Source organism: Phalacrocorax carbo, chromosome 6 (assembly GCF_963921805.1).
Source record: "Phalacrocorax carbo chromosome 6, bPhaCar2.1, whole genome shotgun sequence".
NCBI lineage: Eukaryota > Metazoa > Chordata > Aves > Suliformes > Phalacrocoracidae > Phalacrocorax > Phalacrocorax carbo.
The window spans coordinates 51,326,539-51,344,081 of record NC_087518.1 but is presented as its reverse complement, the minus strand read 5'-3'; the positions used below and the strand labels follow the sequence as shown (position 1 = coordinate 51,344,081).

General features: G+C 59.6%; 1 protein-coding gene across 2 annotated transcripts in view; it reads right to left on the bottom strand.

The window, feature by feature from the left end:
- Positions 1-17,543, bottom strand: part of ERI3 (ERI1 exoribonuclease family member 3) — a 135,213-nt gene continuing 117,670 nt past the window's right edge. For both annotated transcript variants that reach the window (XM_064455256.1, XM_064455255.1), the window contains one exon: positions 1-1,590. In XM_064455256.1, coding sequence (XP_064311326.1) covers positions 1,508-1,590 — 83 coding nt within the window. In that variant the 3' untranslated portion in view covers positions 1-1,507. The remainder of the gene's footprint in view (positions 1,591-17,543) is intronic.

Below are 17,543 nucleotides of genomic sequence, written 5' to 3'. Positions count from 1 at the left end.
TCCTTTACCCCCAAACTTTATTCATGTGGCACATTTACAGCAAGGATTGGAATAACTAGACAATGAAAATGCTGGGTTTGCATTATCGGTTGGTTTAACTGGAACACCACACACCATGCAGTCATGTACCGCCAAGTTCAGTGCCTGTATTGCCCTTCTGGCTGCCGTCACCGGCTTCGCTCCAGGCCATGCACGCACGGGCCCGGGGCTGCAGCCTCCCTGCAGGTCAGCGCCCAGACGAGGGCCCCATTCAGCAGGGGCCCCGGGGCTGGGTGACAGTGGGGGGGACGTGCGCCCTCAGCCTGCCCCACGGCCCTGCCCTGGCCGGCCGGGAGCCCACCCAGCCGGAGGGGATGTGCTCGGCAACTCTCTCAGGCAACAAGCCAGCTGCTGCTGAGCGTCCATGGGGACCTGCGAGGGACACAGCATGGCCCCCAGGGACCGTGGGCATGTGGGGGGCCAAGCCTCGGCTCAGGAAGTGAGGGAGACTGGATGGGGTCGGAGGGGAGCGAGGTCAGGGGCCTGGGGCAATTTGCAGCTCCCCTGCTCGGGTACCTTGGGCCGGGGGCCAGCGCGCGCTGGCACGTCCACCGCCGGCAATGGACGCGGTGCTGCGGCGGGCCTGGCCCCGGTGGAGCTGGAATCGGTCGGCGGGGCCGGGGCAGGACTGGGCGTCCCACCCAGCCCTGCAAGAGGCACGAGCAGACAGGACGGGGACGGGATGGGACCTGGCTCCGCGCGGACACTGTCACCTCCCTCCTGCTGCCCGCCCGCCTGCCGGGCCCCCACCCCACTGAAGGGAGCCCTCCGGGGCCCCGCAGCCCTCGGTGAGGCTGTCAGGGGCTCTGCAGCGGAGAATACAGGCACTTCACCTTGAACATAAAGAGACGGATCGCGTTTGTCACATACAGGAGTCAGAGAGGGGTTAGTGTTGACTCAAAAAGGGGAAAAGGCGCGCAGGGGAGAGGCGGGGGGGCTGGCGGGGAGGGCGAGGGGCCGTCTCGACACTGCTGAGCCTCCGTGAGCGCTGCCCGGGCGCGGGCACGCGCCGGCCTCGCTGCAGCAGCCATCGAGGCCTGAAAACATAAAACCAGAGAAAAGAAAGAAGAAGGGAAGGTGGGGACGGCCCATGCCGGGGAGGAGATGGGGGATGCTCTGGCTACGGGGCGGGAGAGGGAGGACGGGGTGGGATATGGAGGGGGGGACGGAAATCGGGAGCCAAAGAAAAAGAACAAACTACGAGTCTAAAATGTGGTGCAAGCGCCCTACGCGGCTGTCCGCTAGCATGGCATAATGTCCGGAGCAGCCCAGAGAGGGAGTCACATCAGGTCTACACAGATTTGCCTTCCCATATATACAACCTCTACTGAAGTTAACAGCTGAAATTGAGATTTTTTTGTGTCGGTTCCTCTGGCCTCGGTTGCCGTTTTTTTTTAATGCTGGAGCCCGTCCTCCCCGCCTCGCCGGCGCCGGGCGCATGCAGCCCTTGCCTGGCTTGCCTTGGGGATCAAAAGGGTTTGGAGGTCTGCTTGAAGATGAAGCCTCTATGGGCCAGTGTCTTCATGATGTTGGCGATGTTCTTACAGTCGTCTGCGGAGAGAGCAGAGAGATGCTGGGTTAGAGCATCCAACGATCCAACTGGGAGCTGTTGGATCAAGCTCCGAGTCCCATGACTGGCTGTGACCGGAGCTGCGCAGCCTCCTGCATCCCCCATGGGAGGCCGCGCAGCTCCGGTCACAGCCCCGTATCCCCACCAGTCCAGGCACTCTGTCCCAAGTGCCTTGCAGTGGTGTGGGGTGAGTGCGGGCTCCCCATCACTGGCTGCCTGTCCCAGTACAGCCCCACACTGCACTGGGATGAATCCATGCCCGGGACCTAAAGGCTTGCCTGGGGCAATGACATTGCCCAGGCTGCTGACTGACACATCCCTGGGTCTTCCAGGCTGGTGCTTGCCCCACAGCCTGTGGGGAGCTGGCAGATGGGGAAGGCAGCGTTCTTGCAAGCTGGACCCATGCTGGCCCCTAGCTCGTGGCCAGCAGCTGCCTCCTTGCAAGCCCAGTGCCGGTCACCCCAGCCTTCTCTTCCAGCACCCCTGTTGCTTAGTGGCACTGGCCAGCAAAGGGGCTGTCCCCGCACTGGGACGGGGATGGCAGGTGATGCCAGAGCTGCCCTTCACCAGCCAAGCAGGGTCCTCTCCTTCCTCGCGCCCACCTGGGGCAGGTGGTGTGTGGCACCTGGCTCTCTCTTCTTGCCACCGCTGTTCGGGATCATCCCCGTCCCTGCCTGAGCCAGCCGGGTGGCCGGGCTGGTGGGCTGCAGCCATTCCCGGCGCGGGGCTGCAGTCGAGGCAGGTGCTGGGGGCCGGCCAGCAGCACCGCAGCCGCCAGAGCGAGCAGCGGCGGGGTGGTGAGCCAGGGAGGGGGAAGGCTTTGGCTGGTGTTATTTACCTGGGACTAAATGCAGGCACCGTTTGCTAAAATAGAAGCTGGGCTTAAATTGATTCCTGGTGTCTATATTTCATGTTGAAAATTGGCTTGTAAATCCATGTTTTGATCTATGAGGGCCGTCTCCTTAAGAAAAAGCAAGAGTAAATGTGTAATTTCTCCCTTGACAGCACACGGCGCAGAGGCGATCCTTCTTCCCGCTCCCCTCCGTTTCGGGACAGCTCCACTCGTTCCGATTACCACTCTTTCTTCCTCGCCCCACGCCTTGATGTCTCCATTTCATTACCGCCCGCCCATTTATCAAGCTGTTACCGTAAGGGTGACTTTGCCCACTTGCGTGTGGCAGCGGGGCCCGGCTGACACAGGGAGAGGGTGCCCCGGGAGGGGGGGGGGTGCAGGCAGGGCCCCCCTCTCCCCGCTGCTGCTGGATGGATGTTGTGGTGGAGGGAAGGCTGCATCATTACTGATGTGTAAATGATAAAGAAGCCTCCACATCCATCTCCCAACTGTAAATCCAGGGAGTGCTTTATAATCAAGCTACAGCGATAATAATGTGAAATTAGGTCTCTCTATCAACGGGAGGAGGCCTTTTAATCACGGCTTAAAGGGTGCAAACGCTGTTTATCATAATTGAACTGTATCCGGGCTAATTGTGGCCATATTTCACTGTCTAGGAGACAGCAGGCTGCCTGCTGACAGTGCCGCGTGCCGGATCGAGGGCCCCGCGCAGACGGGCAGCACTGCCCCGCTGCCAGGCGCCTGCCTGCAGGGCCGGGGCTGCCAGGCCGCCTTGCTGCTCCCCACCAGGCCAGCAGCCCTGCCCAGCCCCGCTGTGCCTGGTGACCTGGTGGCAAAGCCGTCACCCATCCTCCAGCATCGGTCGGAGATGCAGGGGGCTTGCCCCTCTGGGGGGACTACCCTGAGCTGCCAGGGACCCTCCTGCCTGACAGCCGGCAGCGGGAGAGGTCATGCCCCTGTCAGAGCCATGTGCCTCCCGGGTGTCCCCCCGCCAGGCCCTCTCATGGCACCCCTTTCTCTTGACAGTGTGCCAGGCTGGGGAAGGGGCTGGGCATGAGGACAGCCTGATGAAGGAGGGGTGTCCCCAGCCCCACTGGCTGGCACGGGGGCAGAAACGAGCCTGTCTCTCTGTGCCTTTCCTCTCTGCTGCCCGAGGAGGCACTGATGGCTCCAGAATGGTCCTGGAGATGATGGGTATCCTGCCTGGCCAAGCCACAGTGCCAGCTCCCACTGCCACTTATTCCCGCTCAAGCAAGCCCCTCACTGTCATTAGGACCCCCTGCTCCACCCCCCCCTTGCCCCCCCGGCCAGCTGAGCCCCCGAAAACCAGCATTGGACCTGCCCCCGGAGCCAGCTTCCAGTGGAACCTAACAGGGAAACGGTGGCCTGAAAGCCGGAGAAACGGAGGCAGGGGGATTGCAACTGTTTGCGGCCGAAGTACCCCCACCCCACAGCCAGCCCTGGCCTGGTCCCCCGGGAAAGTAACGGCAAAGCAAATCCTGGCCTCTGAGCTGTGGCAGGCGGGCAGCCGGCGAGCAGCTTGGATTTGAAAGCACGGACCCGGCCGCTGCCCTTCGCCACTCCTAGGCGTCCTGCTGCCCACCTCCCTGCCTGCTGCATCGCCCGGCTGGTGCGGGCCACCGGGACTTAGCTATAGCTCCATACTGGTGAAAGGAATGGTGTGCAGAGGCCTGGGGAGCGGCCAAATTGGCAGCGAGGCCTCACCAACTCCAGGCACCCTGAGTTGGTGCCTGGAGGGACCTTCTGGGACCACCGGCTGCTTCCTAAACCCCACCAGCCGTCTCCCCAAAGCCCTGACGTGCTCTCGCGCCAGCTGCCAGTGCTGGGAGCCACCCTGGGCTCCGGGCTACCGCCCTGCAAAGGCGGTGGGACAGCGGCGGACGAGTGCCACCCACACGCCTGCACCAGCAGTGCCGTCCTCACCGTCCCACACGATGCCAGGGCCCCTGGCAGCGGGAGCGCCAAGCTCATCGTAAGTCATTTAGTGAGACTTATTCCAAATCAGCACTAAGGTAAACACGCTTATTATAATTATCCATGTAAAAAAAAATCAACAACAGCAGAACAACTTTCTAATATGCAATTACAGCCATCTATTGATTTTACAATGTAATCCGCTCCGATTGATTTAATAACACAATTATAGGCTGGCTCTCGGGATATTAGAGTGGGAGATTTTCATAAACTCCAAAGCAAAAAACTAAGCGGCTTTTAAAACAACACAGTCAGATGGCTGTTTGGGGAATTATTAGCAATATGAAATCCTCTAAATCTGGCCGTCGTTACCTTGTGAAAGGAATTTCTATTACAAAAATGGCAATTGACAGCCTAAGAGAGCGCGAACAGATTGCTTTGCTGCTCTTTCAGTGCTTAATCCATCGCAAAGGTGACCACGGGGTGGGGGATGAGCAGCGTCCAAGGCAGGCGGGTGGGCACAGGCAGCTCTGCCCACCCTGCGCCCCCCAGCCCAGGTCTCCCTGGGGGCATGTGGCTGCGGTGGGGCTGCCCCAGCACCCGGGCTGGGACCCACCAGCCCTGTCCCACAAGGGTGACCCTGCCTGGGGCTGCGCAGGCTGGCAGGGCATGGAGCCCCCCACAATCCCTATCCCAGCACACCCGGCTTACTCCGGTCCCAGACCCCTGCAGGGGCCGCCAGGGTCCCCCCCCCGTCCCCAGGCCTGAGCAGGGGCCGGGGTGAAGGTGTCCCTGCGCCGGCGGCCGGCACGGCTCTGCGGGTGCCACACAGGCACGCACACGCACGCGCGTCGGCGCTCTCCTCGCGCTCGCTCCCTCAATGTATTCCCGACTTTATGGGCACATTTTTCTTGTCAAGCTGACAGGGTTGCTAAGTGGATTTCTCCCTGATATGCGGACGGATTATCACATTACTCCAATGTCCTACACAAACATATTACTTTATATTCAATAGCCCTAATGAATATAAACTGCTTTTTCTTTTTTTGGGGTGGGGGGTAATCTATAGATTTTTAATGAGGGCACTATTAACTCCCTCCTCTTTAAAACAGACTTAGGTGCAGCCTCTGAGTAGAAAATCAATGGTGTTATTGTAGGAATATTGTATATTGATATTGTAATAATAAGATGCAATTGATTTAGGGGTGTTGTGCGGTGTGTGTGAAAGGGGTCAGCCTGGGGTTATCCTGCCTCCTGCAAACGGAGCGGCGGCTCTGCCCTGCCTCCCTGCCCCTCGCCTTGTCCTGCTGCTCCCGAGCATCGCCCCGTGTCCCCCCGCGGTGGCCCCAGGATGGCCGGGGCCGAGCTCGCCCTGCAGTGCTGGGTCCCGGCTGCCTCCGGGACCCTCCTTGGCCAGGCTGCCAGTGCAGCGCGGTGTTGTGTGTCGCCCCAACCTCCCCTCGCCTTGGCTGGCTTAGCCCCACTGGGTTTTAACCCTTCTACCTGGTGTTTTAGCATTACCCACTGCAACACTGCACCACCTCGACACCCAGGTCCCAGCCCTCTCTGCGTCTTGCCAAGCTCTCGCTGCAGTGACAGCCAAGGGCAGCGGCACGTGCACATGTGTGGGGCGGCAGGAGCTCTCTTCTAGTTAGGGCTGCAGTTTGCTGCTGTTCAGCATCGCTGGCTGCCCTTGTCCTTGGAGGGGGATGGACACGCCCGCTGCACTCCTCTGCTGGGACAGAGGCTGACACCCCGCAGCCCGTGGCGCTGGGCTCACCGCCCGGCGTGTGCCCTCCCTCCGGCCACTGCAAAGCGGCACCGCCGTGAACCCAGGACGAGCTCAAGGATTTAGTCAGCAGAGGCTGGCCTGCCGCCCGGGCGTGATGCAGCCACCCCGTGGGAACGGGCTGTCAGGAGAAGCGATGCTCGCGCGGGGAAAGCATCACCTCCGCACCTACCCCAGGCACTGGGGAGAAGGGAAGGGGCTGTGTCCCCACGCATGCTGCCCTGCCGGCATTTCCACCACCTCCCCACGGGACCAGACCGCCTGGACGCCACCGCCACGGGGGCTCGGAGGGCCGAGCGCTGCCACGACGGACGTGCGCTGGGCCGAGACACTTGTGGTGCAAGGAGTGAGCTGTTCAATCCTGGCAGCTGCCTGGGCGGTCTGTGAAGGGCTGGGGGAGTGCAGGGCCCCCCTAAATGTGCTCATTTGGAGGCAGCCCCGCTGCACCTGTGCTACGGCCGGGAAGACGGATCACCCCCGGCCCGAGCTGAGCAGGTCCATATTTAAACTGTCCCCATGCTTTATGGGCTGTACAAGAACTGATGCTCAGGCGACGAGGGGCCATTTGTCAATGTTCTAATGGCAATCCCTGTTAATGAATAATATCACTGCTGCCTTTGTATAACAGTTCCCTGCAAAGCAGGAACAGGGCCGCCTGGCCACTGCCACCCTTCGTCTCCCCTCTGCCGACCCCAGGTGACAGCAGGCGGCCTTGTGACCGACAGGAGCTGTGCGGTCCCCACACAGCCCGGCAGTACTGCTGGTGTCCCCGGCAATTGCAAAGGGGAGCGCTGGGTGCTGTGTCCCCACAGTGGGCATCGCTACTCGCCATGAGCGGTCACATCCCCAGGAGGGGACAGCCATCGGGGCAAGGAGTGACAGCATTTGCCTGGCACGTGGAGCCAGGCCCTCATGGCCGCTCTCCCTGTCCGTACTGGAGCCTGGAGGGAGGTGTATCTGGTCTGCATCCATCCCCACCATGACATGCCGGGCGAGGTGGGGACACTGGGATGCCTGGCCGCAGCGGTCACAAGTATACAGCAGAGCAGAGAGCTCCCAGCCTGAAGGGAGCCATGGGAACACCAGGGACAGTCCTGCCGGGCTGCTCCCAAATGAATGGCCTCATAAGCCTGCGTGCGGGGCGAGGGGCTCTACGTGCCCCGCACAGCCGGCAGGTATATTAGGTGGCGCTGACAGTGACGCGCAGAATATTAAGAATAACTTACCTCATTATCTGCAATTACGTTACTGCCACACACCTCATTTCTTCACGAAGAAAAGAAAATTAGTTTTATATTGACTTCATCCCAGTGCCTCCCCTGCCCGCCCCGCCACTGAGTGCCCACACAGGCTCTAAAGAGGGTTTGGGCACCATTAATACTCATCCCTCCCGACCTGTTGCTGTCCCTGTTGCGAGGGGATGGGATACCCATCCCACCCCCTGCACACCGGGGTCAGTGAAGTGTCCAAATCCAGCTCCCCCTCGCAGGGATGCTGCAGCAGGGAGGACCCGTCTCGGGCAGTTCCCAGGCCTGCAGGGAGGTGACACCGCCGGGGGCCCCCGGGAAGCAGCCAGGCAGACAAGCACGGCGGAGAGGACCCATCCTGCCGTTCCGCCTGCCGCCCCAGGCACCTGCTTCCTCCCGCCCGGGCTGGCCACCACCACCCCATGGGTGATGGGCTGCTTCCTCTCGTCCCCGGCACTGGGGACTGGAAGAAGGGTGACCGCGTCTGGGTGGCTGGGGACACAGTGCCACAAGATACCTGGCTGCCGAGACACCCGCCAGCCAGCCCCGCAGGCTGCCGGGTGGCCCGGCGCAGGCAGTGCCATGCAGGGGGACCCCGAGATCAGGGGCATCCAGCTGGAGGGGATGGGCGGGTGGGGCTGAGCTCTCTTGCACCACCCTCAACAGCTCCTGGAGCCCCCGAGCCCGAAGGGCATCCACCCTGCTGGGGCCAAGTGTGGCGCAGGGTGCACAGAGCCCTTGGTTTGTCCTCCAGCCCCTGTGGCCGTCCCCGCTCATCCAGCACCCTTGCAGGCCGGCAGCATCCCCTGGCAAACAAAGCGAGCGCCGCCATCGCCCTGCTCCCGGCCACAGCCGCTCACCGGCCGGGAGGGAAGGAGAGCAGTGTGCGCAGCAATACAGGGAAAAAAGCCAATTTCATCTTTATTAGATGGAGATTTCTCTTTTAGTAATAAGCACACTTCAAATAATTAGCGTGTTTTACGTAATAATGAAATTATGGAAATGCAGGCCACTTATTCAAACAAGTCACCATTACCATATTTTTAAATATTAGACTTAATTAGAGTTTATCACTTCAGAGAAGTACGAGGAGTGGAGATTTTTTTTCCTTTACAAAAAAAATCCTCATAAAGTGTTTATTAAGAGCGGGTAAGAAGGGGATAATGATCTGTTTGGAAATTAAGGCAATCAAACATTTAATGCTCTGCACTCCTGTAGGCAAAAGCATTCAAATGAGTCAATTATACATCCATTATCCAGGCACGATTAAACAAGGCAGGACGGGGAATTTGTCCTCCGCATCATGCGATTGTCGCGAGGACTTATGTCCACTTAAAGGCAGCTAATAAAACACTAAACTTGGGGAAGAAGAGGAAGGGAGAACTGAGAAAAGGGAAGAAAGGGGAAGAGAGGCGGCGGGTCAGCGGGACCTCGGAGGGGCGAGGGAGGGAGGTGGGTAAGGATGGAGCCGTGTCTGCATCCCAGCCCTTCATAAATCAAAGTAATTAAGTTAACATGAAAATCAACTTCACCATCCCGTTAAATTACAGCATTTGCATATTAGGACTCAAATGAAGTAGGTAGCGGGCGAGGGGGGCGGGAGGGGAGGAGGGAGTGGGGGGGGTCAGGGGAGAAGGATGGGGGGGATGCACACCAAAAAGGGAACCATTTATTATGGTGAATAACTAATTTCAGAATTTATAGCGCTGGATTTTCGTTCCCGTGCCATTTATATTACAGAAGGAAATTAAGGGGCGGGCAGGAGGCTGGCTGGACATCTTTCTGCGTTATTGCTTGTCTGCCATTTGCAAATCATTATTAATTGTGGCCCGTGTCGCTGGTGCAGCAGGGCAGGGTGCCTGGACAGCCGGAGCAGACACACATATCTCTTCATCAGGACCCCAGCCGCTAGCCCTGGAGAGCCAATTACCCCTCCCTGATTGGTATCAGATAAGGAGGGAATTTTTACAAATTAGGGAATAAATAGAATTTCCACACGTGGAGCAGGGAGGGCTTGAGAGGCAGTAATGAAAAACGATACATCACCATCAGCCAGACAACCCTATTCATACGCCGATGCATTACGCTCACTACTCATAATCCCGCCGAGTGACAGACAGCCGCCGAGCCGGAGGGGAGCGCATCCCGCCGGCCAGCCCGCTCCGAAGCACGGCCGCCGGCCGCCAGCACCCTCGCGGCAGCCCAGGGAGGTCTCTCCGCCGCCGGCCCTGTGGCGCAGCCTCTGCCGTGGCCTTGCTGGCTGCACGCCGCCTGCTCGGCATCGCTCGGCTGTGCCAGCGGCGGGGACAGACCTCCTGGCAGGGGTTGGCGCCACGTGGGAGCCGTCCCTGCTCTGCTGCCCGCAGGAGGAGCCCAGCAGGACAAGCCTCCAAACTTGGCCCCGAGTTCGGTGGTTGAAGTCAGCAGTTGGACACCCGGCTGCGCCCCAGCCTCTCGCCTGACTCGCCGTGGGTAAAGCACATCTTCCCCGAAATTATCCAGCCCAAACTGTGCCCTCAAGAAGACTCCCCCCTCCCTTGGTGGCTCATGGCAGTATCCTGCGATTACAAGATCCCTACCTAATTTCCAACAAGGATTTGCCTTTTTGTACTATTCAGCCCCCAAATCAGCCCCACGGCTCGCAGCTCCGTGGCTCAGCCAGTCCGGACCAGGGGTTCCCTGTGCACCTTGCAAGCGGTGCTAGAGCTCGAGGACAGGGGAGGCACTGCCGGCTCTGACCAGCCGCAGGAGCAAAGGACGTGCTCCCGCACGGCTCTGCTCCATTGGGAATAGGCTTGGGTTAGGGCACCTCCATCCCCCCGTGAGCCTGCCGCCGAGGTAGCCCCAACACCAGCCCTCGCCCAGGGCAGAGCCCAAGCCGCCAGCCAGCTGCGTCCCCCGAGCCAGGGCGCCCACTTTCAGACCCTGGCAGCTCCTCGTGCCAGCACAGTCCTTTGCCCTGGGCTGCAACGGAGCTGGCGGGCCCGGGGGACACAGCCGGTCCCCAGCTAACAGGGGCCTGGCATGTGGCCCGCCTTGGAAAGAGCAAATCCTGGAAGTGTGGGGACCCCGCTGACATTCGGGAGCTCACTTTGCACTTACTCCCCAGAGTCGGAGCCACGCGCCTCCACACCCGTAATTAGCTCTCCCTTATGACAAGCACGTCACTAAACAAAATGCTCGGCAGGAGATCAATCTCGCCTGTAAGTCACGCAGCCTTTAATTTATTCAGCATACAATGTCGCTCCACCGCTGGCTTCCTGTAATTTATACCGTACACTGTCGTGTATTATTTAACTCGTCCGAGTGTTTTACAGCTTGCCTGAAAGTCGCTGTGCAAAATAAAGTCAGGGCTGGGGCACTGGCGAGGTGCAGGGAGGATGCAAACTGCCCCCTTGCTCCAGGCCTGGTACGAGAGCCCTGGCCTGGCTCGGGGACAAGGTGATGGTGACAAGTTCCCGCAGAAGTTGGTGGCTTAGGACGCCTCTCTCTGGGGCTGTGTGGGTGTGAATGGGAAGAGGAGGGGGGTCCTCATAGCAGCCCAGTAAACCGCAGGCTCCAATGCTGATGCTTCCGTAGAGGAGGAAGGAGGGAAGGATGGCGGTGGTGGGAAAGGGCAGCAGGACTCCCGCCTGCTGGGGTGACCAGCCGGACTTGGGGATGGGACAGGGCAGAGATGCTCTCGGCACCTACTCCTCCCAGCCGCACTAGATGTCAGGGATGGCCAGGCTGGTGTCTGCCCCTCTCTGCAACATGGATGGAGGGTCCCTGCCCACAGCCTCATCTCCTCGACTAGCCTGGGCAGACTGTAGGGCTGCAGGCAGCTGCCAGAAGGGGACGGGGCAGGCAAGAGAGGTGAGCGAGCAGCAGCACTGCTGGCATCGCCAGCCCAACCAGTACCAGAGCAAGAGAGAAGTCCAGGGGATGGATGGGAGACAGGATGCTGCTGCAGCCACGCTGCTGGGCCCACGGCCCATCACCACCACGGCTCTGCCCTTGTCCTGCCTGCACAGCCAGTACTGTCGCTGCCACTGGAGTGGGTCCCTGGGGATGCCGGGGAGCGCTGGTGGTAGCAGGAACCCTGCCAGGATGCGGAGCTTTGTCCCACAGGCAGGGTACTGGGGCTGCCCCATCGCCTCTTCTCCTGGAGCACACCCCGGAGCAGGCAGAAGGCAGGCAGGCAGTGTGCGGTGGGACGGCTCCTTCCCGGCCTCTCCAGCAGGACACATGGCAGCGGCAGCCAGGCCCTGAGAGCGGGAGGGAGGTCCTACCCCTAAACTGGGGCAAGGACTGGGGCTAGACTGGGCTGAGAGCCAGCTGGTAGCTGATGTGGTGGCTCTGAGCAGCTCACCTAGAGCTCGTCTTTGTCCATGCAGCTGGATAGAAACAGTCAGTGATGTAGAGCTGGATATCCTCCGCAGGGAAGGTTAAAACCTCTGTTCAGTGTAAAGTTGCCATATCTAAGCACTTATGATCACGATATTTATGGCTAGTTTATTCCAGGCTGTTAAAGGCCGCAGTAGTTATCTACAGATAAAGGGAATTCGGCTCCCCTGATGCCTTTTCTCCCCGTGGCAAAGGCATGCCTGGCCGGAGCCGGGTACTCATGGTGTGTAACTCACCCAATGGCCCCTGCCAGAGCCAGTGCCGGGGCCTGGCAAGCAGATGCTCGGCATGGTGGGGACATTGGCTCTGGTTCTGCTGTGTGGGAACTGTCGGGAGATGTAGGAGATGCTGTCTCCCTGCCCTTGACTGATGCCACTGGGGGCCAGGAGGTCCCCAGGCTGCAGAGAGAAATTTGGTCTGCCTTCCTGCTGGTCCCCAGCACCAGTGCAGGTGCCTGTGCCTCCTGTATCCCCTCTGCATGCCTCTGCCATGCCCTGCTCTGATGGAGGGTTTATTTAGGGAAGCAGAAGGTCAAACCACGCTGGGGATTTGCAGGGCATTTTGAGCCCTACAAGCCCCCCACTACTGCCTGGCCATTGGCTCTGCTCCACGTCCAGCTCCTGAAACCCAGTCCCACCACTGGGATTGGGACCCTAATTAGGGAGAAATTTCAAGGGAGAAATGAGAGAGTTTATAAAGCCAAGTTTCTCCTGCCTGTGAGTGACACGAGATGTCAGAGAAAGGATATAAAAGGCAAGGAAGGATGCAATTCCAGTGCCGCCGAGAGTGTGTGGCGAGTCCTAATGGAAAGTTCTCCTCCTCTTTAAAGCTTGGTCAGATGGCCTAGTTATTGCTTTAAAAGGACCCAGAATCAAACCGCAGCGCCGCACTCGAAGCCTTCAAATAAAGCGAGCTGTGCTTCTGCAGGTCCAGCAAGGCAGAGGCAGGAGATTACACAGAGAAGGGCAGGTCTCTTTATCTTGGAGGGAGACCTACCTATTTTTAAACATTAGCTCCAAATCAGCAGCTCACCTCTTTGTCTCACACAAACCCTCTCTTGCCTTCTGGAGGAGAGATCAAACGCCAGCCCTGCTGCCATTGTTTCTCTCCCAGCGAGATGGATGCGGGACTGTAATCTTCCCACAAAGCCGCACGCTTCAAAGGCATCAAAAGTGCTTATTAAAAGTCCTAGGAAACTAATTTAATAACATCCCAAAGGGCTGGAAAAATCAGCGCCAACAGCTCAAAATATAACCTGGTGAGGGAGATGGGCCCTTGCTTGACACGATGCCATCTGCAGGTGGCTGCACGTGGGGCTGGGGCGCTTCGGCATGCAGACCTGCCCTGCTCCCCGTGGCGTGACTGCCCTGGTGCTGCCCACCCTCCTGCCGGGGACGCAGCTGGGCGAGCGGGAGCGTGGGGGACCCTGCCCCGATGGCACTGCCAGCGCAGCTCTCAGGGGACTGCGTCCCCACCAAGGGCCAGAGGCATCCTTGCCTAGTGGGGAGTCTGTCTGCCGCAGCTCCCCTTGTCAAGCCGAAGAGCCCAGCACCGTCCCGGAGGCAGGATTTCAGGCTTGCTGCTGAGACACGAGAAGCACCAGGCGGCCTTTGCCGGCCATCCTGGCAGCTGCTGGAGCAGTGGCTTTGTGCAACGCTGACCCAGACTGCCCGGCTGGAGGGAGCTGCACACAAGGCAGACGCATGCCAGGCCCATACACGGTGCAGGCAGGGATGTCAGCCAGACCCACGAAGCCACGTCATAGAGACCCGTGCGCTGTGTGTGAGACAGACCTGCACATCGCCTGCAGGGATGGGCTGACGTATGTGCCTTCCTGCTAATGCTTACATGCAGCAGGCACGTGCTCACAGCCACAGCAGCATGAGGGCTGCCCTCCCCTGCATCCCCCAGAGCCGGTCGGTGCTCCCAGCCCGCGCCGGGCAATGCGCGGGACCCTGGGGCTGCGTCCCATCTAAACGTCGCAGGCTCCCGCAGAAAGGGGCAGGGGATGGAAATTAACGCTCCAGCCTCCGTCTCATCCTGCCCATTAGCGGGGCTGTTTTACTCCGGATCATTAAATATGTATATCTTATTACACGCCTTGTTACAGTATTGAGCTCTATTGACTGATAATAAATTCCAAGCATCATCCTGGTCATAAATTTATCTGGAGATGATGAAGACTCAATAATCTAGTCATGCAGATAATATGATAGGGCCTTAAAAAAGATCATTACATTATATGTCAAAATTAAAAGTGAAATACACTTTATTAACACTGTTTCCACACTCGGGGCCATTACTTGTTATATCCCCTCCTGCCCTCCCACCCACCCGCATACTGTCCCTCGGGTGAGCCAGGGAAGGTGAGATGAGGCAGAGCTGCCACAGCTCTACCCTAGCAGAGGGGTACAGGGGGAAGGCAGGTGGCAGAGATGGTCACTCTGGGACTTTTCAGCCTGACCCCAGGGATGCAGAGCTCTGCCCGGTACAGCACCGCTGCCCTGCCCATCGGGCAATGGCCTCTGAGCATCTCCAGGTGTCTCCGCAAGCTCCCAGGCCTGGTGCCACTCGCTGCCTACAGGCAGCCCTCAGCAGGCCCTGCCTCCGGAAGGAAAAAGCAGCTCCCTGCAGCTTCAGGTCTCCTGAGAAAGCTGCCCACCCATCGGGGTTACCCCAGCAGCTCCTACCTGACAGCACCTCTCACTTGGGCTCTGGCCAAGCTGCAGAGCCAGGACGGGTCCCTGCTTGTATCAGGCCACACTATGGTGTGGCACAGACAGCTGGGGAGCAGAAGTGGGGATGTGGGTGTCCCCTCCGAGAGAGGGGGGCTCCTGGCAGCCTCCTGGTGCCCTGGTGTGGGTCTCACCAAGCTTCCCCTTCGTGGGACGGTGAGGGCTGGGCAGCTCCCAGCCACCCTCCCTGGGGACCAGGGCTCGGCCCCCTCCTCCTGCCAGCCCTCCAAAGCCATTCCTCTCCTTTAACAAGAAGGTCACAGCCATTTAAACTCCTCTGATGAGGGCAGGCGGCTCTCGCCCCTCCTGCCTGGTGGGGCTGGCCTGGCCATGCTCCCGCCTGCGGATCAATGGCACGCGGCAAGTTTAAAGCGTCCCCCCCGCCCGGCCCCCCTTCCCTCCACCACCTTCCTCTCCAGACTCGCAAGGTGACGAGCGCTGGGGGGGCCCGCGGATCGATGCCGCGACACGGATCGGCTGCTGGGAAAAACCAATCGTGGAGCAGATGGAAACCGACTTCTTCTTGTATCTGCCTGGCTCTTGCCGGGATAGATTGGCTGGAGAAATCCGATGGAGAGAGGACACAAAGGGGAGGCGATGAGGAGAGGAGGAAAGGGCTGATAATGCTCCTGCCGCGGCCGCTCTAATCTGTGACAGCCCGAGGATTTGCTGAAAACCATTATCACATTGCTCTCCCTTCTCTTGTCCCTGATAAAGCCCCGGCTAATCTGTTTGTTGCAGGTATTGAACGAATGCATTTAGCGAAACAAGGGGTGTGTGCATGCCTTCCTGCCTGCAGAGCAAATTTTTTTCCCTGTGCCTCCGGCCTTGCTGGGAGGCGAAGGGGGAGCAGGGAGGGCAGGGATGGTTTTGGCAGCTGGGACTGGGCACCCTGCTGTGGGTGCAGGCTCTGCCCGGCCAGGTCATGCTCTGGGAAGAGGTGCCATGCTTGGCATGGGGGAAACATCTCCACTCACCACCCTCTGTGAATTTTGGGGAGGTTTTCTCCAGGCACTGCGTTTTGTCTTCATAAAGCAACTTGCAGAGGGCAGCGAGCGAAGCCCTGGTGCTGGTGGGCGACGTGGCAGTGCCGTGGCACATCCCAGTTGGGAGTCCTGCCGCAGCCCACCGCACACCCAGCCGCACTCCCGTGGGGCACAGCAGCTGAGACGGGGGGAGGCAGGGGCTCTGCGCTGCGGGAACAGCTCTCGGGCCCCCCGTCTGCTGGAGCCCAGCTCGGCTCGTGCGTGACTGTCCCGGTGCTGACCTCGGCCCTCCCCTTGCGAGAGGCTCTTTCTCCGGGGAGGAGAGATAATTCAGTGGCTGTGAAAGCCCAGACCTGGGGCTCCCGCAGCCGCCTGTTACAAACAGTTCTAGTGGAACATTAATTATAGTAATTTAGCCGTGGAACACTAACTGCAGCCAGTGCAATAGCATTCAGTACATTAGTGGCTATAACCCACTCCTTAAAAAAGACATTTGGCTACTGACAGCTGATAAAATGAGTTGTGAAGCATAACCAAAGGGGAAAAAAAAAAATCAGACGCGCTGGGAGCAAGCTGTGGGGCAGCCGGGTGGGGGGGCAGCACCCCACGGGGTGCTGGGGGGCAGAGGGGTGCAGGTGGTGGGGCAGGAGTCGGGGGGGGCCACAGCAGGCACCCTCCTGCCCGCCGCATGGCACACGGGCCAGCGGGTCCCCATGCCGTGGGCAGGGCTCGGCGAGGTGGGGGGCGCAGGGCCGCGTCTCGGCAGTATGTCAAACAGAAGGACATTTCCTTCTATCTCCCAGCCGCCGCCCCAGGGCACAATCCACCTACATTCAATCTTTACTCCACTACACATGTTTCCTTTCCAGCCTCGGATTATTTTTTATCATCAAATTACCGTGGCGATAAGATGGAGTAGATGTGATAGCGAGCAGAGCGCCTGCCCTCCCCTCTCCGTTCCCTGGCATCCGTCCTCCCTCCACCACCCCAGCCTCCCGGCTCTGAGCAGGCAGGGGGTTATCCAAATGTCAGGGGGTGAGGAAAGACCCCCTGGCAGCTGGATTCACTTGCTGGGACCAAACTGCAGCTGGCAGCAAGTGCCTGGGCGCGGATAGGCAGCAGTGGCTCAGGTGCCCACCAAGCTGGCTGGGAAAACTTTTGGGGTGCCCTGCTGTGGCGTGGGACCCTGCTGGCAGCCGACCTGTGGCAGAGCTGGACCCAAGCATCTGTACCCCACTGCTCTGCCGCAGCACCCTGGCTCCCCCACTGCACCCGATGCTCCAGCCCGGCACTGGACGTGTGGCAGCCCGGCGACACCAGCGAGGCGGCAGGGACACGGGGAGCCCCGGCGCAGGGGTGGCCGGGAAAAGTGTGGCCATGCCGTTACAAGCCCAAGCAGCGCCGTGAGGCCCTGGTGTGATGAATCCTCCCCATCTCCTTGTTTACTCCACTCTGCAACAAATGAGTCCCTGCCTGTCCAGGGATAGCTCATCCAGAGGAATGCTCTTTCAGGCCTCTTCCTCTAATCCCTATTAATTTAAATAATGCTCAGCCACTCTTCTCAAACTATTTATTATTTATCAGGTTTGTTTATTTGTAGCTAACAGGTAGCGCTCAGCATGCGTCCCCGGCACGGGGACAGGGGCCGTTCATCACACCAGCTCCCCTGCCATCCACCATCCGTCAATTACTCCTGCTTCCTTTAATTAGTAATGAGGACTAATATCTCTGCCTGGGATGGTGGCTGGAGCGGAACTTCCCTCCGGTGGCATCCGAGCAGCACAAGGGAGGGAATGAAAAATAAATACCTGTGCCAGCCTGCTGCTGCTGCTCCCAGATGAGCAGGGGTGCTCGCCAGCCCCCCCTCCACCCCTCCAAGGGCAGGTCCGGTCCCTGGCAGCTCCCCAAGGGACCCCCATACACCAGAGGCTCCTACCCAGCAGGGCAGGGGAGGTGATGCCAGCCAGGTCCCAATCCATGGGTGCCCTTTCCTGCACGGCAGG